Source organism: Podarcis liolepis (genome assembly GCF_965112155.1).
Source record: "Podarcis liolepis genome assembly, chromosome: 1".
Taxonomy (NCBI): Eukaryota; Metazoa; Chordata; class Lepidosauria; order Squamata; family Lacertidae; genus Podarcis; species Podarcis liolepis.
In genome coordinates, this window is record NC_139554.1 from 14,583,686 (window position 1) to 14,610,151 (window position 26,466).

Genomic DNA, 26,466 nt, shown 5'->3' on the forward strand with positions numbered 1-26,466 from the left:
TATCATTCTTCAAGTCAGTCTTTTCGGCATTATTATTATCATGATAACCTAAAACCCTCTGAAGAATTCTGCCAAGACAAGAGCAACTGCAAGCATGCCCAATAGGATTAGACTTTGCTTGGACTAAAGAGCAAGTGCTCTCCCCACCTTCCCCCTAGGGCAGGCATAGGCAACCTCGGCCCTCCAGATGTTTTGGGACTACAACTCCCATCATCCCTAACAGTGAAGGGCCTCAGAAATAGAAATTCCAGCATGCTGTTATCAAAGTAAGTGTTACAAGACGGGCAAGACCATAAGCAAGCAGACAAACAAAGCAACTGTTACAAGACAGGGAAGGCCGTAGGAGGCAGACAAACAAAGAATGAGTAAATTAAGAAGTGTTAACCTTCAAAAGGAGAAACATGGAATGTTAGAGCCTGATTGGATAAGAATGTAAAGTCTCACTCTCTGTTGTTGTTGTATAGTCTATAAAAAGTGGGCGCACCCTGATTGGGGTGTGCAGATTGCGAGATTATCGCGCTGCACCTTTGCTTTGCATATGCATTTCAAATAAACCCTGTTATAACCTGCAAGGATGTTTGCCGCTTTGTGTGAATCTGTGCTTCTGGGACCCTATAGCAGATATGGAACAAGTCCAACAACAGGACCAGTGGTCAGGGATGATGGGAGTTGTAGCCCCAAAACATTTGGAGGGCTGAGGTTGCCTATGCCTGCCCTAGGGGCTCAGTTTGCATACCATATTAAACCATGGCTTAGCACTTGGTGCACAAACTGGAATATGCGTGTGCTGGGATGCACCCAAAGAAAGCCTTGAGTTTGCATACTCCCTCCTCTTCTTCCCCCACTCCTGACCCACAGGTGGTAGGAGGAGGACCTCTGCAGAACTTAATTTCACTTTCAATATATCCTGGCTTATCCTTAACATACAAACTACAAGTTGTGGTTTAAAACAAAATCGAAGCAGTAAACAAGCAAGCTTCAGCCATGAGTTATGCATCTGGTTTGTTCAGAAACTGACTAGAGTTTGTTTCTAACCAAAATGTCTGGTTAATACTTTAACAAGAAGCAAGGATTTGTGAGAAATGAAATTATATTTTGCAGAAGTTCTTCTGCCAGCAGGAAAGGACAAGGGAAAGAGGGAGCTCAAGGCTTTGCTTAGGCTTTTGCCAGCTTCTGCACATAGAATTAAACAATGATTTAGCATTACATGCTTACTCAATTTATCATTATCAAAAACTGCTTGTGGAAATTCCTCTCAATTTTAAAGATGGTTTGCCATACAGCATGGAGGGGAAAAACACAGAGAAACAATGGCTAAACAACTTGTCAAAGCACTTCCTGTAACAATTTCTAAAATGATTTCTCAGTATGTTCTGCCATTATTTAAAAGCAGCAACAACCCGTGACCTCTTACAATTAACAAAGGACTTGAGTCTCTCCTATTCACAACCCCTAGTTATTCCTACATGAACTAACTTTCCTTCATAATACAAGCATTTACCATCCACAGAGCCAAATTCCCTTTCGTGGGCACGAGTAAGGATCTCTTTGTACAGAGTTTCGGCTTGCTTAAATTTGCCTTGTTTCAAGTAGCAGGATGCCTGAAAGAGATGACATGAGCACAGTCAGATTTGAAAGAAGTTCAGAAACATGATATCTGAAGGCAACTTGCTTAGCACATTACAAAGGGTTGGATCCAAATGTGTTTTTCTGCCTGCATAACAGTCATTGGAAGCTAACTTAAACCATTGGTCTTATCTAACTCAATATTGTCTATGCTAATTGGGCAGCACTACAGAAGGTCTATGTTACATGTCACACTAGAGCATGGTGTGAAAATAGTGACACTAGATCCAAAGTTGTACTTCATCTGGGCAAGCAGAAGCGCAGTAATTGTAAGACACAGTATAATGTATCACTGCTGAAAGTCTTCCTCTAGCACATGTGCAAGTCTTAGTGTGGCAGTCCTGGCACTAGGAACTATTTTCATTTTGCTCGGTGTTTTGGATCCAAGCCCATGTTCTCAGCAAATGAGAAATACAGTAGCTCACATCTCATTATTATATACGCCACTGTGCAGACATACCAAATTATTCTTGGTTTTTGCTACGTTTGGATCATCCGGCCCCAGTTTTGTTTGGTAGATTTCAAGTGCCCGTTGATAGTAGTATTCCACTTCTTCATATTTACCCTGGTTCTGACATAGTAAGGCCAGATTATTTAACTGTTTGGCAACATCTGGATGGTCTTTTCCCAGTACCTAGAAATAAAGGAACACTAGGTTACCACTGTATCACCTGCTTTTTAAATATAAACTTTTTTTAAAAAGCAGTCAGTCATATTTACACTAGCATTGGCTCAACTAGACTCAAGCCCCTATTTATACTCCACCTCTGGAAACATTATATTAAACAAATTTAGCCAGAATTATTTACATATTATACAGGGGTATGGGAAATATTCCAGATCATAACTTTCCAGTTATAAATCCTTCAAACCTCCACAAGAAACTTCACAAAGAACTTCTGCCTACACTATGGGAGGATTACTACTTTCCACACTAATTCCTTTCCTTTTCTGTCATTCACCCCACTTCTACATGTGCAGACTTCTGAAAAGTTAGGGTGCTCCCCAATGCCTACTTTTCATCTGTTTTGCATTCCAAATCATATGCACAAGGTAGATTTCCAAAACATATTGCTGTTTTTGAAGACAGAGAAATAGCATTCAAAGCCAATAGTATGTAGGGCAGGAAAAAGTGGCTCAGAACTGTGATGTGTGACAGCTGTCATGACACTGCTGGAATAAAATATCCCATCTGAGATGTTCCTTGATACCTGATCTCCCTGCCTGGTAACAAATATGGGGTTTCCTGTCTTTTGAGAGCAGGTTCTGACACATCTTTAAAATACAGTGAATTGATTTCTAAAAACTTAATAGATCATTGCAATAAAATCCTAAATGTGCACAACTGTACGCACAATCTCTATTTTAACCAACACACACAGCCAATATCATGACAAGTCTGAGACTGAAAAAGCAGAAGTCAGCAAAAATAACACAGTTGTTCTGAGCTACCTTCTCTCTGATTTCCAATGCTCTCTTGCATAATGGTTCAGCTTCCTTGTATTTTCCTCTTTTTCCATAAAGCACTGCAAGATTGTTTAAAGTTGCTGCAACCTGCAAAATGAGGACAAAAGCTATGTAGGTCTACTAACATACCTGCTGAAATTATCTGGAGAAAAATTAAGCAGCTCCTAGAGCATTCATTTATTTGTAATTCAGATGTTTAAATACTTGTGAAACTAAGAAACATAAAATGTGTCTTAACTAGCACAGTGATGCCCAACCTTTGGCGGCCTACAAATAGTAGCAAATTGTTGTTGGATGGTACATATTTACTAGGTTGTTAAGTAGAACCAAGTAGTAAGATCCTGCAAGCATGGAATAAGTCATGCTAAAGGACTAGGTCTATGTTTTGAAAGTACTGGCCCAGAGCTAAAACCTTAACTGGGACAAGCATGTGGACAATAGATTAGTTATAACATACTGGCTGGGAAGCACTGGGCTAGGAATATTAGGAAATGCACAATTTTGCTCGATGAAGCAGAATACTATATTCAAAAGATATATATTAGAAAGTGACATAGTTTCATATTATAGAAAGGACATCTGTAATTATCAATGGAGAGTATTTAATAAATGGCTTACACTGAACAAAAGTTTTTACTATTGCTCCAAAAAAGCAATCCAAAAACACATTTGAAATATTTCAGAATTTCAGGTAAATCCATCATGTAAATGATTCAGAATCAGACAAGTGTGTAAGAAAGTAATTTAAGTGGACCAATGTTGAAAGAGTTTTGTGCTTAATTATTAAAAGTGCAAGACATTATATTGAGAGTTACCTACCTGAATGAAGTTAACGATAAACCAGGGCTTAAAAACCTTCCTGTTGAGTTAATATTAAAATGAGTTTCAAAGGAAACCAAAAGGACTTGATACTACAAAGAAGGAAGAAACAAAAGAAGGAAGAAACAAAAGAACTATCTAATATACAAACCGCTGGATGATCTTTGCCCAAGGTCTTTTCACGAATAGCCAAAGCATCATTCAGTAAGTTTGCTGCATCTTTGTATTTATTCTGGTCCCTAAATTAGAGAAGTCATGATTAAATACCATATCTCATGAACATATTATTTAAGAATTCAGTCAGGAAAATCAGCAAGAATTGGATTCAGTATCTTAAGTATATGAAACTATCAGAATCCAGTGCAGATTCTGCTCTTTTCATGTCTCAACCCATGAAGCTCCTATTATTCAACAGTTACAGCACAGTGGCTAGGTACTAGAACAGAGCAACAAATCTAGAGAACAGACCATGCTGATAATCTGAGGCTGCCCTCTACATCTCTATAAAGGACAACAACTGCAGGATACTATGGACAGTATACCCAGCTCTCCTCCCAATCTAAGGTCACCAGATGCACCAACCAGCACCAAAACAAAATGCAGATTCAGTTCCTAAGCCACTAGTAGCAAACTACTGCTAAAGTAAGAATGTCTTCATCCCAACTCAATGTATCTAGGAATATTATTCAAGTTGCATGACTGTCTCCCTAAAAAGGCCATGTCCTCAAACTAAAATACAACATTGTTACTCAAAACACCACCACAAGTACTGTATTTTAGTCTAGCTGCAACATCAAACACATTAGAAAACCGTTTAAATACCAACCTGTATACCAATGCAAGTATATTCAACATAGTGGCAACATCAGGATGATCATGACCTGATGTCTTCTCCAGGTCTTCAAGTGCTTGTTTACAGAGGGGTACAGCAACTTCATATCTGCCTTGGGAAGCATACTGAATGACAAGATTATGAAGGGTCCTTAATCTTGCTGGGATTTCATAGCCACCCTGCTGGGCAGCTGCTGCTGCACTGCTATGTGGTTGTTGAACTAGAAAGAAGAAAGCTGTATATTAAAATTAATATGTAACTGGCATGAATGAATTGAACTTCTTTAAGACTACACACTCAAATGTTTTAACTGTCAAAACTATGATTGAGTTCCATGAGGTTATTATACCTAATCATTCCACTCTTGTGGTTTCTTTTTTAAACACACACATTACTTTGAGCATACTCTGGCACATGTTTTGTTAGCAAGTTCTATTTCTTTTATTCATTACACTTGAAAGTCTCTGGCTTCCCAGGAGAATGAGATTGGATATAGCCAAACTCATGGAAAAGCAGGAAATCAAAAGTTCAGCCACCATGGTTGCTGATGCAAGTTCCCCCCCCCCCCTCTCATCTAGCAAGCCAATGTAACTTGGGGAAGAGCCCAAACCTATAACCATGGGGGAGACTTGTTCCTTGCATGCTTAGCTTCAGAACTGGATCCTAGCCTCAGTATAATTTGAGAGCAAAGTATGATTTCCCCAGTTCAAACATGATAAACCGTGGTTATCACTAACTAGGAAAAAATCTTCACAATGAAGTACAATTTCTGATTGCCCATCAGAAGTTTCAAGTCTATCATTTTTATTGTTTCTGGCAAGTCAGCTGCCAGGCTTCAATACTGCAGCTACTCTTTTATGCTGTGCACTGTGCACTAATGACTTAAAGAAGCAGCTAAACTTCCACTAGTCCCCACTCACTCTGTATAATGTATAAAGTTACATTCACTTACTCCCTTGTCCTTGGTCATCTTCATCATTGGGGAATAAATCATCCAGTGGCTCTTTGGTAGAATCTGTGTCTTTATCCTCCTAGACAAATCCCAAGAAACAACAAGCAGTTAGAACCACTGAATCAATATGGATATGCGCATCATGCATATCCACAAATTGCAAAAGGCACCCTTGTCTCCCCACCCTACTTCTCAAACTAATACCATTACTGAAAAGTGTATCATCTACTAAGCATGATATTTAGAAGTGCAAAAAGAGAACTCTAAGTTTATGACCAGATGATCTTGAGAAAAGGGTAACAAAGGTGATCACAGGGCTGGACAACTCTCCTATGAGGAAAGGTCCCAACATTTATAGGGTAACGTTCCTCAGCAAACAGAAAAAAATTAGGAAGAATAAAATGGGTTTTAATGTGAAGCTACTTACTGAAGGAGATATATCATCATCGTATTTTTTTAACTGATTCATAAATTCTAGGTGCTTCTTTTCTTCTTCCAGCTGAGCCACTGACTGTTCACTCTTTTGTAATTTCTGCTGGGTATTGGCTAGCTCATCTCTTAGCCATTGATTTTCCTGGCATAGCCTGCGAACCTGAGCTCGTAATTTCTGCTTCTCTGATTCCACCGCATTTAAGTGATTTGACAAGGCCATCATTACCTAGAAAGGACCAGAAATTACAAGTATTATTCCTCTTGTCTTGCAATATTTGAACATATATGTGGGTTAGCATCAACTGCATCGCTGCTTTACAAATCCAACATTTGAGATTTTAATTGTTAACATTGTTAAAAAACTGTATCAAAGCAAGATAACACTTTGACACCAGACTAAACAGAAATGGCTTTTCACCTGTGCTTCACTGAGTCCAAGTTCCAGCATTTCCAGAGACTTGCGAATCATGTTTGATTTTTCTTCCACCAAATTTGTTTCGTCATCTTTCTTCAAACACTTCAGTGTCTCCAGTAAACTCTGTAAGATGGAATTGTGCTCATTCTTCAAAGCTTCTAGCCCTTGAATCACTTGCTTAGTCTTTGAAATAATTTCATCTTGAGTGAGTTTCTCCAACTTGTCTTCCTTTAGATACACCATTGTGGACATGTTGTCATACATTCTAAGAAAACACAGAAATGGTAACTTTAGTTTAAAGCCAAACAACATATTTTACAATTCTTATTGGTCTTAATTGAAAACTGATGCAGCAGACCAAAGCATGCCAAAATGGCATAAAACATATTGGTATGCATACTCTAGATTTTGAATGTAGGTGTGTCTACAATAACTCCTGTGAAATTTCCTATTCAAAACAAACATTTTCCACAATACAAAGCAGTGCTCCAATATTTTGTATCTTGTATACAGCTACAGATTCGTGCAATAAAATATTGTCAATACATTTGCAGTAAATCTTACTATCACAAAAAGGCTATGCAGTCAACAATATTTTAATTTCTAAAAGGTTTGGGTAAGCTTTGCCGGCCAGCAAGATACATATATTTTAGTAGATGAGCCTCAGGGTCCCTTTCAAATCTACAATTATATGATTTATGAATTATGAGTTATGTAGCAGCCCATCAATAAATATTCACTGGGCAGCGTACAATAAAACAGTATTAAAAATACAGGATATATAATTTAAATATTAAGACAGTACAAAAACTTCCTTACAATAGGGACAGCATAATTTACAATCCATATTTTAAACAATATTAAAATATTATCCCTGGGCCATATTATTAATAATAAAAAATAAATTAACAATATTCAACTAAGTCATCACACTAGTGGAAGCCAGTGCAATAGCCACAACATGCCCTCCCCAAATCTGCCCTGGAGAGTGAGCAGAATCCCCAGAACAGCAAGGGCAAGGAAGGAGAGACTGTGCTGTCAAGCAAGCAGAAACGCTTGAGCTGATGGACTGATCTCCCCAGCATTACACTGAATACGGCCCCATGGTCTCAAAGCTTTTGAATTCTGATATCCTTCCTACACACACACATGGACCAGAAAGCACTTAACATCTGTCTGTTTCAGTATTGATTTGTGTGAAATATCCATTTATTAATCCTGTTTTGCAGGCATACATTGTCACCCAACCCAAAGGGATGGGAAATTTTAAAAATGACAAGAATATTGAAATGGCTGAGTAAGGGAAACTAATGAAAGACAGGTAAAAGGGATTTTTCCTGTTATTTTATAATATAGCAAACCAGTGCATTCAGCTCTAAAAGCTGCTGACAGAAGCACTTCTAAATGACTTCCATGGGTCAAAAGCAGTTTACTGCTCTCTCAATAACCTGTAGAGCCTGCTTGGGCACTATTCATTTAACCAGTTCTTCCATAGATTTACAATTTCAGAGAGGTATTCAAATTTCCATTGAAGACATGTTTAGGAGGGAGGGAACCCAGTAAGTATATGGTTATCAGGAGAAATAATAATAATCATGGACCATAAGGGATTATCTCAGAACAGTAAAAAAGAGCCAGCACCTTTATGCTCCTCCTCACTCAGGACAGAGGTAGATGAAACTATAGTCTCCTGCCCACATGCAAGATGAATCACATTAAAACAATTGAAGTAAACATTAAAGCAGCAGATACCGCGTGGCTTCCAATGTTGTCCAATTCCCTGATGGAAGAAAGGGGAGAGGAGCAGTTTCTAGCAATTCCCCCTGCTCCCCCTCCATAAATCTCATTTGGAGGACTGAAGGGACCCTGTGCAACAGAAATTATTTTGCATCAGCTAGAGCAGGCTTCCTCAACCTTGGCCCTCCAGATGTTTTTGGCCTACAACTACCATGATTCCTAGCTAGCAGGACCAGTGGTCAGGGATGAGAACTGTAGTCTCAAAACATCTGGAGGGCCAAGGCTGAGGAAGCCTGAGCTAGAGCAAATATGGGGAACTTGTGGCTATCTATATGCAGTGTTCAAAACTCCCATTGTTCCAGGCGTATTTTGCAACAGGGAACTGCATTAGCGAGAGCAGTTTCTGAGCTCTGGGCACAGTACTGTGCCTAAGATTTCAGATTAAGACTGCAGAGTGGAAGGAAAGGAGGAACTTTTTCTGTCTCCCCACTTCCAGCTGCTCTCTGAAGACTGGAGAAGAGAACCTTTTAAGAATATTAGGGGGGGTCAGCAGGAAAAGGACTAGACCATGTGAAAAATGAACATAATACTTTAGCTGCAGTTCATTCATTTTCAGCTTTGTATTCTTGTTATAAAAAGTGCGCCTAGACATTCCATTCTTGTGCCCATAACCTAGGTTTAAGGTGCCATTTAGCTGTCATATCTCAGTTTCTAACACTATATGTTGCTGAACAACAACTTCTATAATCCATTACTATTGACCATGCCAGCTTGAGTGATGGGAGTTGGAAGTCTAATGACGTCTGGAGGACCACTGACTCCCCACCCATGAGTTAGAATGGGTAGGATTGAGCTGTCCTTTCTTTGTTTAAGATGCAATACCAAAATACTTAGTCACCTCCACAGATCTGAAAGCAAAAAGAAGAGTTGAGAGACTTGTCACACTTCCCTAATTTGCCAGGAACTGTTTCCTGAAAAAACAAAATTTCACACGGCACAGTCAGACACACATGACTCACTGGGAGGTGGGGTTGGGGTGAGAGACTGCAACTGAATTTTGAAAAAGGCACAGCAAAAACACAACAGCAATTTCCAACATATTCAACACAGAATATATTCTAATTGTAAAGGACCACTCATTAGCAATTAACCAATTTTCTTTTCCCATTATGATACTAAACTTCAACTTGAATCACGAGTGCTATAGACAAGCACATTCACCATTCATAGCTAGTACATATCATGGCTTGGATCCAGATATGTCTTGCAAAAGCAAAAAGGGACTTCCACAACGCAGGCTTATATTCTCCAAGTTTCCCTTCCCCACTGCAGCCTGTGCTCAATTAAAACCTATTCCAGAAGGTCCGTCAGGAATAGCTGTTATAAGGGTAACTAAGGTAAAGGTAAAGGGACCCCTGACCATTAGGTCCAGTCGTGGCCGACTCTGGGGTTGCGGCACTCATCTCGCTCTATAGGCTGAGGAAGCCGGCGTACAGCTTCCGGGTCATGTGGCCAGCATGACTAAGTCGCTTCTGGCAAACCAGAGCAGCGCACGGAAACGCCGTTTACCTTCCCGCCGGAGTGGTACCTATTTATCTACTTGCACTTTGACGTGCTTTCGAACTGCTAGGTTGGCAGGAGCAGGGACCGAGCAATAGGAGCTCACCCTGTCGCAGGGATTTGAACCGCCGACCTTCTGATCGGCAAGTCCTAGGCTCTGTGGTTTAACCCACAGTGCCACCCAATAAGGGTAACTATTAGTTGCCAATTCTCTGTTAAAGCAAATACCTCTGTACCACTCACAGAACTCCTTCCCTAGGGAGGCTAACCATGCACCCATTCTTCTCTTTTGGCACTGTAAGAAGATCTGCTTTTCTGAAGCCTTTTATGCTTCATGCTTTAACCTATTTTAAATGCATCTCTGTTCCTGGTTTGCTGTGTACTATTGATTTCATTGTTCTATGCATTTTATTGTGAATTGCCAGGGAGCAAATTGGTTGCATTCAAATATGCAAAATATATCAGAAAATAAATCTAAACAACAGCCTTTGGGCCATAACATGTTTCCAAACACTGGGTGGAGCTTCTTATTCCTAAATCTGAGCATGTGCATACGTGTGACAGAGCTAGAAAAAGGTATGCAAAGTATTGTATCTTATTTCTCTTGTTCTTCAATGGTTCTACTTGGAGCACACCTTTACTTGAAGTAGGAAAATAATATTATGAATTTGGGGGGATGTTGCAGACTACCCATAATCCTAAGTTTAGTAAAGGGGTAGAATTTATCTGATTTTGGAGTATGAAGGGAAGATACCAGTGAAAAATAAAGGCTGAGCTAGGTCTCCTGGTTCAGGAACTCACTGATACCAATGCCATTAAGATCACAAGGAGAAACAACCACCAGGCATTAAAAACCAATTGACCATGCATATGTTGTCCTTCCCCCAGTTGTGTGTTAGTTAGCAGAAGACAATATCAGAGTTGAGCTATTGGAGAGTTACAGCGCCTGCTGTGGCAGTAGAGACCAAAACGAAAAATACAGGATCTGTTGCAGCTGAGGCAGATGAAAGTGTTTGGTTGTGCTGACGCAAGTGTACCATGGTGTTTCTTCTTCCAACGGTCATTCCTCCTCAGGTCACTGCTGTGGATATACAACCTGTTTGTCTGTCTCCAGGCACTGTGGTCGTCTGCAAGGGATTTCCACACCACAGGATTAATGTTGCCAGCCTTCATGTCAAGTTTGCGGACATTTTTGTAATGAGGAGTTGGTCTAACAATGGGCCCGGTGCCTGAAGCAAGCTCTCCACAGAGCATGTCCTTGGGGATCCTGCCATCTTTTATTCCGTGGACATTACCAACCTAGCGTAGATGTTGCTGAGACAGGAGTGCAAAGATGGTGAGAATGTGGGCTTGGGAGAGCACATCTTTGTTTAAGATGCTCTCCTGCCATGTGAATCCCAAAATCTTCCTGACATGTGTAGAAGACTACGGTTATCACAAGGACTGATGCTGGCAATTGTCCCTTTAATGCCCCAGCATAAGGCTTAACATGCATGGACTTAGCTTTGTTTGCTATTTGTAACCTGTCCCTTCCAGAGTTAATATGGATCTTTGTCAACAGCACAGCGTTTATTCAGTAGAAATTAGCAAATGTCACAAGGCTTGTAAAGTATGATAAACAATGCACTAGCTGGAAGAATCAAAGGCTGGTTGTCTGTAACATATAAGCTGAGTTTCTCACACAACTGCTTTTAGTTTGAAGAACGTAGCTGCTTGGGATCTAGAGCAGTATTCCCTTTTCCTCCCAGGAATGCATAAAGAAGGTAAAGCCCAGTGACATATAACTCATATGTGTATTATGAACACATGAATTAGCCTTGTCAGCATAGTGAAACAATACATAATAGGGAGCCAGACAACTGGCAAAACCACAACTCAGCTGCTGAAACTAAGATGAGGAACTTAAGAGATAGACCCAGAACTAACAGAGATGTTTCAACCCGGCTGTAAGATGCCATGCAGGCTATTGCTTGGTAGCCTTACGCTTAACTGTTTGTAGTCTTATGCCTTATTTAGTTTTGTGAGGGTTTAGTTAGCTTATTGTATAATTTATACAATTATTATGCTTTTTTCAGCCTAGCTATCACAAACCTTGTTTGTGATTTTACTTGCTGTACATGAATAAAATTGATAACAAGCACACTTTTGGGTGAAGACTGTTTCCAAATCCACAAAGAACATGAGTCTCCTCTATTTCATCTGCTACATGAGACTGGTACCAAGGCATCATGATCTGTGTACTTGAAGATTCCGAGAGATAGGAATCCTGATCCCCATCAAATCCCTCTGTTGTGCACTTTGATTTTCAGTTTTCTAGCTGTGGACTGGACAACAGTGTCTTGCTTTGTGTAGCTTGGGTCCAATTCCATAAATAAAATTGTCTACAATATCTTCTTTTGAATGACTTGCATGGCAGCACAGTTCTTCCATATGTTCCTATAATTTCACTCATAGGAGAACCACGTTGATTGTACACAACTATGAACTTCTGCAGCCTTGCTTCATTAACTAGCTTCAATTTACATGGTTTTAAGCTTTTGTTACCTCATTCCAAATCCAATCACTTTAAAGAAGAAAGCATGGCTTGTACATTCTCATTTCCTTCCTGAACCTTGAAGGCTGAATCTTCCCTCGCTTAAAAAGGCATCCAGTGAAGCAAAGAAATCCAGATACGGATTTGCACATGGTGATCATAAATGAGCTAGCTATCACACATCTATGTAGTACTTCAAACTACTCTTTGATTGCAAACCTACTTCCATCCAAACATTTGCTTTCAGAATTTCCTAGAAGAATGAGTAACATAGCCATGTCATAGGTGCACGTAATAATGTAATTTAGTGAAGTACATGACATTGCAAGGTAATAAATTAAGTCAATTATATATCTTCGTCTTGTTTCTGGTCAGTCATTGCCAGTTCAGACTCCACTAGCATACACATGGAAAGAAGGAACATTCCATCAACTCATGTGCAATCTATGATAGATAGCTGTCGACTATGGATTCTACTTTTAAGTGAAAACTGTCAGTTTAAAACATGGTTGCATCTATGTGACCAAATCAGAGGTACTAATATCAGGGGATATACCTGTAACTCTTTTTTGTAGTGATACAGGTATTGTCACCTTAAATATACAGTATTTTCTTATTTTTCTTCTGACTGTTGTAAAAGATTACACCTTGTAATGGCTGGTTTGAAATGTAATAGATTCTCACAGCAATGAAGTTGTCATAAGCTTTATTTCCCTTGTGGAACATATTCAACAGGAAATCAGCTGTAGGGGATGGTACAGCTTTCTTGTAGCCATTGTCTCTTGAGACAGATGGATGCCAACAACCATGCTGAACAATGAGAGTTTGATGTATGCTTCAAAGGGATACAAACTTTCTTCCATCTTTCTTTGATCTTTATCATGAAGATAAACTGTGCACGGTCCTTCCTCATGTTAGTTGCAGTTCAGCAGTAGTATCTTCCTCTTTGTGGCACCCCAGCTCTTCAAAATTTGGTTTTACTCAAAATGCTTGATCTTAGTAAATGACTTTCTGTCCAGCTTTGTCCAATAGATATGGGTTGGTAAATGCTAACATTTCTGTTAGATTACTTGCAGCATTAGCATTGCCTATCTGTTCCAATCTCATGTCAACAGCAGATCTTGGGATTTTTTTCCCTTTTCAACATATGCACAGAGCTGCTTGCCAGGGTGAGGCTCTTACATTTTCAGCATGTTGTCTTGCAGTCAACACAGGCCATCTTGCATAGGTTGGCTGACTGAAGAAAAAGAACAAGCTGAACACCTGACCAAGGCAATGTACAAGTAGACCATGTCTGTCAATGTGTTTGCTACAGGAAAATGTGTGAAAGAGGCAAATGAGTCAAATGCTGGTAAACTAGTATGATGCCATTTCACCATGCTCACCTGACTTAAGTTTTCCTTGATAATTCCACGTATGCACTGATGAAATGTCTTATATCATCAGTCAACTATTTCCTTCTGAAGGCATGCCTCAAACAGCCAAACTCCTCAGGTTATTTCAGAAGGACAAATGTTACACAGACTCATCTCTCAGCACTGGTAATTCCTACAGCACATATACTAGCAACATCATAAACGTTGCATCATACAATGTTGATTATTTACCCCAACTGTTCTCATTGTGCACAGAATTAAACTACATCAGCATATTTATTTAAGTACAGTTTGTGTAGCTATTTAACAACACTATGGCCCAAATCCATCAGAACACAGAGTCATCAAAAGATGCATCCAGCCAATTTACTGGGGTCCAAATGAGCATGTCCACAGATGGGAATGCACATCTTTATCAATAGGGTGCATGCAATCCTGCTTCTACATGCAGCTCTCCTTTCTTGGAACAAGGTGTAAATGGCTGGTGCAATAAATGAAAAATACTTAACAGGTGCCATACATCTGTATCCCAATGAAGCCAGTGAGCTGTCTATTGGGTGATATCCAACAGTCACTGAGATCAACAAAAATAAATTTGCAGCTAGTTTCAGTTGGACTTAGTGGAGATCACCCATTGTCAGCACAAATAACACTTTCAAGATTAAGAATTCCCACGTTCAGAGCTATTCCCCTTCAAGCAACCCCCCCCCCCCGCCTTAAACAAATAATTAATCTTGAGTCAGTTATCAACATATCAACATGATATTTATTTTGTTATTCAGCATAAAAAGTAGACATTTTTAGGTCAATGCCACTGAACACAATACTATAAAACCATAAGTATATAGAAATACTGACACTACCCTTGAAATACAGATTTTTTTAAAGCTGCAAGTGTACAGTTTTCCTTTACTCAAATCAAAACTATTGAATGTTCTTACTTTGGTAATATTATTATTATGGAATACTGAGAATTCATCAAGGGCAGATAATCACAGAGTGCCAACAGCAAGGTCATGAGCCACATGGATGGCAATTTGGAACACATATGAAGACTGATGGCAAAATAGTTTTATAGCCCTAAAGGTTAGTGAGGTAAGACAAAAAATCATGAGAATCGTTCAAATTCTCATAAAAACATTAAAACTGGCAGAGATGGACATTCCAAAGCAGACTGGAGGGCACAGGGGGCTGCAGAGGGAGAGGGATTTTTATCACACAACTTTGGGTGCACCATATGAATCTAAAACAATTTCAAAACCTCTTACACACTTACTTCAGCTCAGAGATCATGACTTGCTGAAATCAGAGTTTCCAGTCACAGCCAAACCGAGAAACTATGATTTTAATCTTGGTTTACTAATCAGCATATGATAATTTCCTATGCTAGTTAGTAGTCAGTAATCTAACCTCTTCATTTCAATGTAACAGAAAACTATGGTTTAAAATTGCCATAATCTCTAAAGTAAAGTCAGTATATGAAGGAAGATTTCTTGCCATGTTGCGCTTATGCAATTTTATTGGACTAAATTATATTGGTAAAAAATATGTTTGAAAAAATGTATAGAGGCAACATGATAAATTAGTCACTTCTCAGCAATACAAACACAAAGGTTAGTTTTACGCAAAATACTTCAGTAATTTCAGGTACCATACCTATTGATACCCCAGTTATTTTGGAAACCAGATGCTGCGTTGAGTTACTCAACAAATGTTAGCGTATTGGAAAATAAAGTGAATGGCGGGAAAAAGCTGGCAAGTGTCTATTTTGTACTGGGAATGGAAGTACTGAAGTAAAAAAGTACAAAATTTACTTCCTTGCATTTATGTATATAGCATAACAGAGGACAAGATGGTTGAATAGTGTTCTCGAAGCTACCAGCATGAGTTTGACCAAACTGCGGGAGGCAGTGGAAGACAGAAGTGCCTGGCGTGCTCTGGTCCATGGGGTCACAGAGTCAGATACGACTAAACAACAGCAACATAGCATACTGAGTGTTAAAAGTGTTTCAAATATGCTGCAAATAATCTTTACAATAGCCTTGTGAGCAGTGGTTCCCCCCCTAGAAAAATAGGTGCCGGTACTAGCCATTAAGTTGTTACAATAAGTGCCACACTTTTTAGCAACAACAGAAAAGAGGTGCTGGTATTCCGTACCCTTGAGTACCCCCTGAAAAATAAGTGCTGCTTGTGAGATAGGACAGTATTATCCCAGTGAGGGATGAATAATTGCTAGCAGCAAGTTTATGGACAGAAACCAGAAAAGCTCACAGTCCTTGCCGCTGCAATAGCGTCAAATTTTATCCATTACAATTTCATCTTTGATTTGAAAAAGCCTAGAATCCCTTATCTGTAGTGACAAGAGTTTATTTTCTAGAGATGACAGGAAAATTGCACTTAATACAACTACAGAGTAATAAAAAAAATGGGGGGGATATTTCCAAATACTTTCTTCTCTGCATCAATGAATATTGCTATTAGAAAAGTTTGACAAAACAATCCATTCTTTCCTGCCTAATCTGTCATCTTAAAAAACCCATTCATCCCCCCCTCCAGGAATATCAATATATTTTGCATGTGCATCAGCAATAAGACATAGAAAATACAGTATGGTAATAAGGACAAACTTCCTCAGGGGATTTTGCTTCCTATGCTATTTTACATGCAAGCTTATGAGCAGTACATCCTGCAAAGAATAAATTAAATTGGAGGGCCTCCATTTCTTGAAGATTCCAAAAACTGAAGCTTAAACATTTGAAGCTTAGTTCCTATTATAAAGAAAATGACATATTTGAGCACCATAGATCTTTCAGACAGCTTTTGTTTGATGTTGCCTCGTGCACTTGCTATTCTGAATGTTAAAAAGCCTAAAATGTATAGAAGCCATGTTGTCACACTAGACAGGGTTATACTGAAAATTCAGAGTAAAAACATATTCTAAGCTAACTGTGCCTCAGAGGTAGAAAGGTGGAGACTGAAGAGAAGCTGCACTAATCCTCATGTCCAAAGGGAATTTAGCCTGCAGTAAAAAGCCAGAGACTGCATTAGAGGGTACAATGAAACATCCCAAGGGCACCCAACTGAGCAAAAGAAACCAACAGATACAGCACAAAGGAAGAGAGGCAGGTGAGCATTTTGCCAAAGCCTGATGGAAAACTCAGACACAAAGCTAACAGCAACTGATCCCTCCTTTAAAATAAAATCATATTACACTGATTTTTTTATATTATAACCCACTTCATCTTCCTTTAATGTTCAGTGTTCTTGTTCTGTGTTCTTATTTAATATTCAGAGGCTTCGTCTGAGGTTGCAAGTACTATTACTCTTATGCCAGTGACCTAGATTTCTCTTTTAACCTTTCCATTCTAAATCATTTCTGTTTTTTACTCTGCCTTAGTAAGAAGGCAAGCGTGGACACTGTTAAGCAGCAGTGGACAGAAGGCAGAACAGAATTTACTGGTAGATCTTTGGCAAGAATTTCTGACTTCTAATTGTTTAACAACAGCAACAACAAATTGACTCTAAATTATACTGCTGAAATAAAGAAAGCATTGGATGACTAGGATTCTTCTGTGTCAGGATTGAGAATTCTGTTCAGTTCTAGTACTCAAGAGAAATCCTGGGATCAGATTTTTTTAAATGTATTTCTTTTACACCAGACTCCAGTAGGTGGGTCTCTGGGTTCTAATAAAAACACAATAGCTTCCTCAAGCCCAAATTCTGTCCCCACTTGCAATCAATTAATATTTCACAATTACTTCAGGTAATCCTTTACTTTATTTTACAACAGGACACGCATTTTTAAACAGTACATAATTTTAACAAAATCAAGGATGGAACAATTTTATTTTCATGATCACAAAAATATAGGTAAACATCTGGAACATTATATAAAAATGTTAATTCAGTCTTGGACTTTTTAAAAATAAAAACAATAGATTTTGGCTCCTAAGCATTTCTGAATGAGCTGTGTTATTACCACACAATTCTCAGCTTCCTAAAATATAAAGTCATCTCAGAACAGTTTCCTGTTAAGCAATATGCTTGCTATAACTCAGTTGTGCTGCCTCATAGCACATTATAGCTCTGCCTAATGGATCTGTTTTAACTTTACTGTTGATGAATGCTGAATTTATTATTCCAGATGCATTTAAGTCCTATGACTAATGTCTTCCACCATGATGCAACCTAGTTTTCAAAATTCTTAGAAAAAGAACTTCTGTGAGATATTTAAAATCAAAAGTAAAATCAAAATATGTTCATATCATTTTAAAATAAATGGTTCTTTGGGAAAGCTGAGAATACAATTCTGACATGTACGCAATAAGTAGATGGTTCAACTGTTTTCTATACAACTTAGCTCAGAAATGCATACTTATTCTATACACAGCACAATCCTATTCATGTCCACTCATAAGTATGAATCACTTAGTTCAAAAGGGCTTACTACCAGTTAGTATTGTAGGATTGTATCACTAATTTGTTTATATTTCATTCTACTGTCATATTGTTATGCTTGAATTGCAAGCTCTACAATATATTTTCTCCCATCAAGATACAAAAATGAAAACTACTTCCTAGATTTTTAAAAGTTTCCCAAGATCCTATACAAGTCATTTGGCAGATTTCCTGTTATTAATGAATAAGGGTTGGTCCTGTTTGTTCAAAGGGCCTCTTAAGCTTCAGTAGTTTACATGTAATTTTAGGTAGGGAAAATGAGGGCTAATTAGGCTAATTCAGTGGGGCTTACTTCTGAGTAGTAATGGTTAGGACTGTGGGTTTACTAATTGCAACCTGGTTTCAGTCATCCTGCTTCCATGCGTAAGTATTGCTTCAAAACAGTTTCAGAGTCCAAAATCTTGTAATCAATTGAAAAGAAAGCCAGGAGACAGCAAGCTGATGAGCCTGCCTTAACAGACTCAAAAGCATGCCCCACCCCCTCTCCTTTCCTTATTTCAATCAAAAACAAAAACCCAGAAGGATTGAGCCACCCTGCATCTAAAAATGCAACTGAGGTAACACATTTCCTCATCCCTAGATGCTACTGTCTAGCCCCCCGAAACTGTGAGACGAATGTGAAAAGGAAAGAGGGAGGGAGAAAGGTAGGAAAGGGGGTTGTCGCCTCTGTAAAGGAAGCACATCCCCTACATGCAGGCAGATCCCTTCCTCTCCTGCATCCTTTCCCCAGCTGCAGGTGGGGGAGAAAGGGAAGAGAGAGCGAGAGATTGAGAGATTCGTGTTGGCTACTTGGCTCTTTGCAAATGATCCACGCCTGAACATCCGCGGAATCCCAATGGGGGACCAAGGGACCAACCCGGGACTAATAGGAGCCTGGCTCTGCCTTTTGTTCTGGATGAGTAATCGATAGAAAAATGGGGTGGGGGGGCCGCAAGAGAGAAAGAGCCTCCAAGGAAGGAAGACACACATACGCACACTTCCTTCACACCCAGTGCTTAATAAATAAACAAATCTGGCTGCTACCAACCTCCTATTACTCCTTCCTCCGCCGGTGCATGTCCCTTTCCACCATCTTCTAGATCTGTACTGTATACAGTTTCAATTCTATCAATGCTCCAATTTGTTGTTGATGATGATTGGCGAGAGGGGCATGGTTTTTTGCTGTCCTTATATTTACCTGTAAGCCGCCTTGAGCCCCATCAGGGGAAAATGAATATATAATAATGACAATAATAACCATATTTTGGAAGTACAGTGGTACCTCGGGTTAAGTACTTAATTCGTTCTGGAGGTCTGTTCTTAACCTGAAACTGTTCTTAACCTGAAGCACCACTTTAGCTAATGGGGCCTCCTGCTGCTGCGGTGCCACCGGAGCACAATTTCTGTTCTCATCCTGAAGCAAAGTTCTTAACCCGAGGTACTATTTCTGGGTTAGCGGAGTCTGTAACCTGAAGCGTATGTAACCTGAAGCATCTGTAACCCGAGGTACCACTGTACACCATTCAGCCCACCCACCCGGCGTTACACCCCCTCCTGTAAGCCGCCCATAGTGAGGCTGGGGAAACCCAGCCACGATGAGGTATAAATAATAAAATTATTATTATTATTGTCATCCTCATTAGCTGCCACAACCCACCCACGCAGGATCGGGCCCTCCCTCCGGAGAGGCTGCCAGATCATCTGCCTTAGGTGCTCGGGATCAGCATCACCTCACGCCTCCCCCGCCCCCCCCTTAGATCTAGCATCGCTCCCCACTATACACGGGACACGCATACACACACACCTTCCCATAAGTGGCGCCCTTTCCCGGCATCTCTGAGGGGCGGCGGGAGGGGGCGTAGGGAGGGGCGGCAGGCCGCTGGCTCCGGGGAGGGGGGGCTCGGAGGAGGCAGGCGGAGAGGGAACCAGGATGCCAGAAAAACGGCCACTCACCCCAGCTATGACCTCTCCGCCCAGGCCGGAGTAGCCGGCTGTCAGTCCCGGGGAGGAGGAGGAGGCTGGTCTCCGCACAGCCGCCGACGCCACCGCGGCTGTTGCAGTTACAGCCGCCGCTGAAAGAGAGAGAGAGACAGAGGTAAGTCCTTCCCGGCTTCCCAAGGCTGACTGAGCGGCCTCAGCTCCGCCCCTCTCCTCACCGAAAATGGCGGCCCTCCCTCCCGGCCCACAATCCTCCGCGCGGCGGCAGCAATGATATCAGTGCTGTCAGAGGGAAGGAGAGAGGCGCGCGCGCGAGGGCGGCCTTTCGCAGCTAGGCGCATGCGCCAAGCTGTGTTGGAGTGGAGAGGGGGCTGGCTTGCCCCTCCGGCCGCGCGCTGTTCGACCCGTTGTTTTGGCAGGACGGCGCGGCTCTCCGCCTTCGCCTCATGGGCGCCATGGAACGTTCTAGCGCCCAGCTTTATTGACGGTTGGGTTAGGTGGACTGTGGAGCCCGCCTGATTAGGCAGCTGGAAAGAGTAAAAAGTGAGGGAAATACAGTTTAATGAAAAAAGCAGACACACACATATTCAATATTTTTTTAAAAAAAATTGGGAATGGTCTGAAGCTCACATCAAAAAAACTAAGATCATGGCCATTGGTCCCATCACCTCCTGGCAAATAGAAGGAGAAGAAATGGAGGCAGTGAGAGATTTTACTTTCTTGGGACCCATGATCACTGCAGATGGTGACAGCAGTCACAAAATTAAAAGACGCCTGCTTCTTGGGAGAAAAGTGATGACAAACCTAAACAGCATCTTAAAAAGCAGAGACATCACCTTGCCGACAAAGGTCCATATAGTTAAAGTGATGGTTTTCCCAGTAGTGATGTATGGAAGTGAGACTGGACCATAAAGAAGGCTGATCACTGAAGAATTGATTCTTTGGAATTATGGTGCTGGAGGAGACTCTGGAGAGTCCCATGGACTGCAAGAAGATCAAACCTCTCCATTCTGAAGGAAATCAGCCCCGAGTGCCCACTGGAAGGACAGATCGTGAAGCTGAGGCTCCAATACTTTGGCCACCTCATGAGAAGAGAAGACTCCCTGGAAAAGACCCTGATGTTGCGAAAGATTGAGGGCAAAAGGAGAAGGGGACGACAGAGGACGAGATGGTTGGGTAGTGTTCTCGAAGCTACGAACATGAGTTTGACCAAACTGCGGGAGGCAGTGGAAGACAGGAGTGCCTGGCGAAGAGTCGGACATGACTAAATGACTAAACAACAACAACAAAGATTGTTATAGAAAATTAGACATCACTGTCAAACAAAACAGACATTAAGCCAATGTATAGGGCCAGCCCAAGCATGAGGCAAGGCAAGGCAACTGCATTGGGCGGCAAGATTCACAGGGGCATCAGATCCCAATGTAGAACTTTATTCTGCCATTTTCCTGATATAGATCTTCATTCACCCCTTTTTCCCTGTTGCAGAGGGAGGCACCGTTTTGTGGTTCGCCTGAGGTGCCAGAATGTCTTGGGCCAGCCATGTGAATGTATTAAATAACACGTTTTAAGGGTTATACAAAATTCAACAAAATACAGTGCCTGTCAAACAGATCTGGTGATACAATACGCAGTCCATATACAATTATAAATCACTGTCAGACAAAAACGGGTATAAAATAAAACCAAAATAAATAAGGCAATAACTGGAACTATTTATAGCATAGACATAACATAAGGGTTGTGGGATGCAGGTGGCGCTGTGGGTTAAACCTCAGTGCCTAGGATTTGCCGATCGTATGGTCGGCGGCTCGAATCCCCGCGGCGGGGTGAGCTCCCGTTGTTCGGTCCCAGCTCCTGCCCACCTAGCAGTTCGAAAGCACCCCTAAGTGCAAGTAGATAAATAGGTACCGCTTTATAGCGGGAAGGTAACGGCGTTTCCGTGCGCTGTGCTGGTGCCGGCTCGCCAGAGCAGCTTCGCCACACTGGCCACGTGACCCGGAAGTGTCTCCGGACAGCGCTGGCTCCGGCCTCTTAAGCGAGATGAGCACGCAACCCCAGAGTCGGTCACGACTGGCCCGTACGGGCAGGGGTACCTTTACCTTTACCTTTTTAACATAAGGGTTAAACAGGATGGGGTTACAAAACATGGACCTTATTATACCAAAGGAAAGTAATTAAAATTATTCATATGCACTAAGTCACTGTCAGCCATATTCATTTGTAGGCAAATCAGACCAAAGAGGTATGAAATTGTCACTTTATCTTTGTCCCCTAATGACTCTCAGCTTATTAGTTCATTTTTCCAGCAGGGCAATATCCCACACTTTAGTGTACCACTTAGTAAGACTGGCCCCCATCAAAACAAACATTCAAATCAGTCAGCCAATAACTCTTTAAATAAAATCAGTCAACACTGGAAGGAGGGAACCAAAATAGACCCAGGAGAGCAGGTTCAAACTCAAATATTATTTCAAATATTTTTATGGTTTCTTTCCTGACAAAAAAGAGGTAGGGGGGCTTACATAAGAATAATGTAAACCATCAAAAGTACCAGTTCAAAATTTAAAACATTAAAAATGATTTTAAAAGACCAGTTATTGCTTGGCTAGGAGGAAGCTCTCTTGAATTCAAAGGAACTTGTGAGTGGATTGCCCTAGAATTTTTCTGCATTCAAAGCCAGGAGGGAAGCTCTGCAATGCACTTAGAATTTTAATTTAGAAACAAATATACCTCCAGTCTAAGAAGTTTGGGGCACACTTCCCAATGTTGCAGATGACCTGTTTAACTGAGCATTCGTCCCGATCTGTTTGCAGGGAGATTAGACAAAGCTGGCTATTCAGTGAGCATTCTGATTTGTTTGCAGGGAGGTTAGATGGTGTCCTTTCAAATCCAGAACAGAACCATGTTCTGGACCAGCTCCATTTATAAGCCAACTTCCATCTTTGATTGTTCCTATCTACCCTACAATATATGGGAAAGTGGGCTTGCCCATGCCCTGCTATTAAATTATTGCTGGGATGACATTATGTATAATTTAATGTTGATTCATTGTATGTGTTCATTATGTATTATGAACTATATGTATTATTTATTACTATGCATTGCTTATCATTATGCATTGTATTTTTTACAGTATGTTTAATTTTTTTGTATTGCATGGATATTAAGTTATTCATCAGGGGGTTTGGGCTGGGTGTTCATCAGTATGCGGATGATGCCCAGCTCTACCTCTCTTTCAAATCAGTACCAGTGAGGGTGGTGAAGGTCCTGCGTGAGTGTCTGGAGGCGGTTGGAGGATGGATGGCGGCTAACAGATTGAGATTGAATCCTGACAAAACAGAAGTACTGTTTCTGGGGGACAGGAGGCGGGCAGGTGTGGAGGATTCCCTGGTCTTGAATGGGGTAACTGTGCCCCTGAAGGACCAGGTGCGCAGCCTGGGCTCATTTTGGACTCAGCTGTCCATGGAGGCACAGGTCAAATCCGTGTCCAGGGCAGCTGTTTACCAGCTCCATCAGGTACGTAGGCTGAGACCCTATCTGCCTGTGGACTGCCTCGCCAGAGTGGTGCATGCTCTGGTTATCTCCCGCTTGGACTACTGCAATGCGCTCTACATGGGGCTACCTTTGGAGGTGACCCGGAAACTACAACTAATCCAGAATGCGGCAGCCAGACTGGTGACTGGGAGCGGCAGCCGAGACCATATAAAACCAATCTTGAAAGACCTACATTGGCTCCCAATACGTTTTCAAGCACAATTCAAAGTGTTGATGCTGACCTTTAAAGCCGTAAATGGCCTAAGTCCAGTATATCTAAAGGAGCGTCTCCACCCCCATCGTTCTGCCTGGACACTGAGGTCCAGCACTGAGGGCCTTCTAGTGGTTCCCTCACTGCGAGAAGCCAAGTTACAGGGAACCAAGCAGAGGGCCTTCTCGATAGTGGCGCCCTCCCTGTGGAACGCCCTCCCACCAGATGTCAAAGAAAACAACAACTATCAGACTTTTAGCAGACATCTGAAGGCAGCCCTGTTTAGGGAAGCTTTTAATGTTTGATGTATTACAGTATTTTAATATTTTTTTGGAAGCCGCCCAAAGTGACTGGGGAAGCCCAGCCAGATGGGCGGGGTATGTATGTATGTATGTATGTATGTATGTATAAATAAATAAATAATTCATTGACATATATGGTTTATTGTGTTCTTTGCTGTAAACCTGTGGTCTTTTAGCAAAGAGCAGTATATACTGGTAATAAATAAATGAAAGTCATGTGTTGTCCTATACTTTCCAATGCATTTTCTCATCACTTTCCTTATTGGAGGTGAGGTTTGTTGTACATTACTGCTATTTGTTTCTCCAAGTGGAGTGTGGGCATGCACAGGATTTATGGTATGTTGGGGGGTCCAGAACCTAACTATTTTTATTGTTTTACTTGATCTGGGGGGACAGCTGCCCCCCACCGGCTATGCCCATGAGCTAGGTCACAGTAGCTGAGGCAGGTGTACCGAAACACAGCATATACAGTATATTTGTTTACTGTCTCCACACCTTTCTTGCAGAATTATGTATAGAGGAACTCCTATCAATCGTACCTTTCAAGGACTGACAGCACCTCCCTAGCCTTGTAGATATAGGAGCAGGTCGAGAAATACTTGTTGCACTAGCAACGCGTGGTTTCCAGTTGTAGATTTAAATATCGTCAGACTACACCCTCTTCTAGAGTGACCTGATGATGGCTGAAAATAGGTCTTGATATAGGCAAAACGCCAGGACTTGCAAGGTAATAAATACTATTTCTTAGGCTGTTTACTCCTGTTTACTTTGCATCCAATGCGCTCCTGCCACTGGTTTCTGAAGCCATGTACGCATAATGTTACCCACAACCCTCGTCTAACACAACTGATGTGCCGAGTAACATGCAAATGTGATTTGAAACATGGAGGTGGAAACCAGCCTCACTGCATTTTAAGCAGGTAATGTGTTATGTACTGAGTTGAATAGGATCCAAACTGCAGCAGTCTGATTGGTCCTAGAACAATAGGATCCAAAATACAGCAGTCTGATTGGTCCTAGAACAATGCAGCAGTATGATTGGTTGGCAGGAACCACCCAATCCTGCTCCAGATAGAAGTGAATCCACAACCTGATTGGCTTACAGTAGAATTCCGGAATTAGCCAATCATGTGCAGCCCATTGTGTAAATAATGTATATAAAGCAGATACTGTGAGGGGACTTTCATTCATTCCTCCTCACCACTATGAGCTGAATAAAGAGCATGAAATCACTTTGCGACTCTGAGTATATTTCATAATGTGTACAAACCAGCTGCAAACTCTTTTCCAGGAGCCCTGTCCTGTTTCCTGCACAACACATCCAGACAGAGGCTCTTACTTGTCAGTAAGAAAGAGATCTTTATTCAGGCAAGTACAGGCTCAGCAGCACACACAGCGCTCAGGAGTCATGATTCAGGAGTTCAAGAGGCAGCGGTGTAGCGTGGGTTGTCAGCACCCGGGGCAAGGCAAGTAATTTGCGCCCCCTAACCCCTAACCTGCCGCTGCTGCCAGCTTCTTCTTGCTGCTGCCTGGTCTGGTCTGGTGTGGTTCTCTCCCGCGCTCAGCGCTGCGCTGGGCGGCCGCTGCACTGTCCCTCCCCCAGATAGTCCCTCGCTCTCTCTCCGCACCGCACGCCTGGCACCCCCCCTCCACAGTGGGCGGCGACCCGGCGGCTCGGATTGGATTCGCACAGCCAGCACTGCAGTGAGAGAGAGTGAGTGAGCCAGGTAGGGGCAGAGAGCTGCGAGTGCGAGCGCACCCCCCCCAGATGTTGCGCCCGGTGCGGCCGGCCCCCCCCCACGCTACACCACTGTCAAGAGGGCAAGAAGTTCGGAACTTGACAGAAACAACAAAGATGTCTCAACAAGTTTCCCTGCCCCTCCTCTAGCTTTTAAAGACAAGGTGTGCTACACTCACTTGTGAGACTCTATGGGAAGTTCAAGATTGCAATCACTCCCTCTGTCAGGATGGGTGGGTCTGCTTCCATCTCCGAAGGTGGCACTTAGTTCTAGGGAAGAAGGTTGCATCCATCCTGTTCAGGCCCCAGTTCAGTCACTGCTATCTCCAGCCTATCCCCTTGGCTGACCAAAACCTTCCCTAGCCTTCACTGAGGTTCTCTGCTTTGCAGGAAGGTTGCAGGGGAGAGCTGGGACCCCTGTTCCCCCTCTGAAAGCAACTGAAGACCTCACCGCTCCTTCAATCCAGCTTCCCATCAACCATTCCCCTCTTTTGTTTCTTCCTCCTGCATCAGAGCCCATAAACCCAAGCCCATTCATCCAGGTCTTGCTAAAC

General features: G+C 41.7%; 1 protein-coding gene across 10 annotated transcripts in view; it reads right to left on the reverse strand.

Moving 5' to 3' along the window:
* The window catches only part of KLC1 (kinesin light chain 1), a gene marked incomplete at its 3' end in the record, with an annotated part of 41,070 nt that extends 20,705 nt beyond the window's left edge, over window positions 1–20,365 (reverse strand). For 3 of the 10 annotated variants that reach the window (XM_083518338.1, XM_083518332.1, XM_083518329.1), the window contains exons 1-9: window positions 20,140–20,364; window positions 6,547–6,808; window positions 6,124–6,354; window positions 5,697–5,775; window positions 4,739–4,964; window positions 4,064–4,151; window positions 3,079–3,180; window positions 2,087–2,260; window positions 1,502–1,601 (exon numbers count right to left, since the gene is read on the reverse strand). In XM_083518338.1, coding sequence (XP_083374464.1) covers window positions 1,502–1,601; window positions 2,087–2,260; window positions 3,079–3,180; window positions 4,064–4,151; window positions 4,739–4,964; window positions 5,697–5,775; window positions 6,124–6,354; window positions 6,547–6,807 — 1,261 coding nt within the window. In that variant the 5' untranslated portion in view covers window position 6,808; window positions 20,140–20,364. Of the gene's footprint in view, window positions 1–1,501; window positions 1,602–2,086; window positions 2,261–3,078; window positions 3,181–4,063; window positions 4,152–4,738; window positions 4,965–5,696; window positions 5,776–6,123; window positions 6,355–6,546; window positions 6,809–19,234; window positions 19,396–19,990 lie in introns of those variants that run through there. The other 7 variants (XM_083518336.1, XM_083518334.1, XM_083518335.1 and 4 more) reach the window with 5 other exon arrangements.
* Between the last annotated feature and the right edge of the window lie 6,101 nt (window positions 20,366–26,466).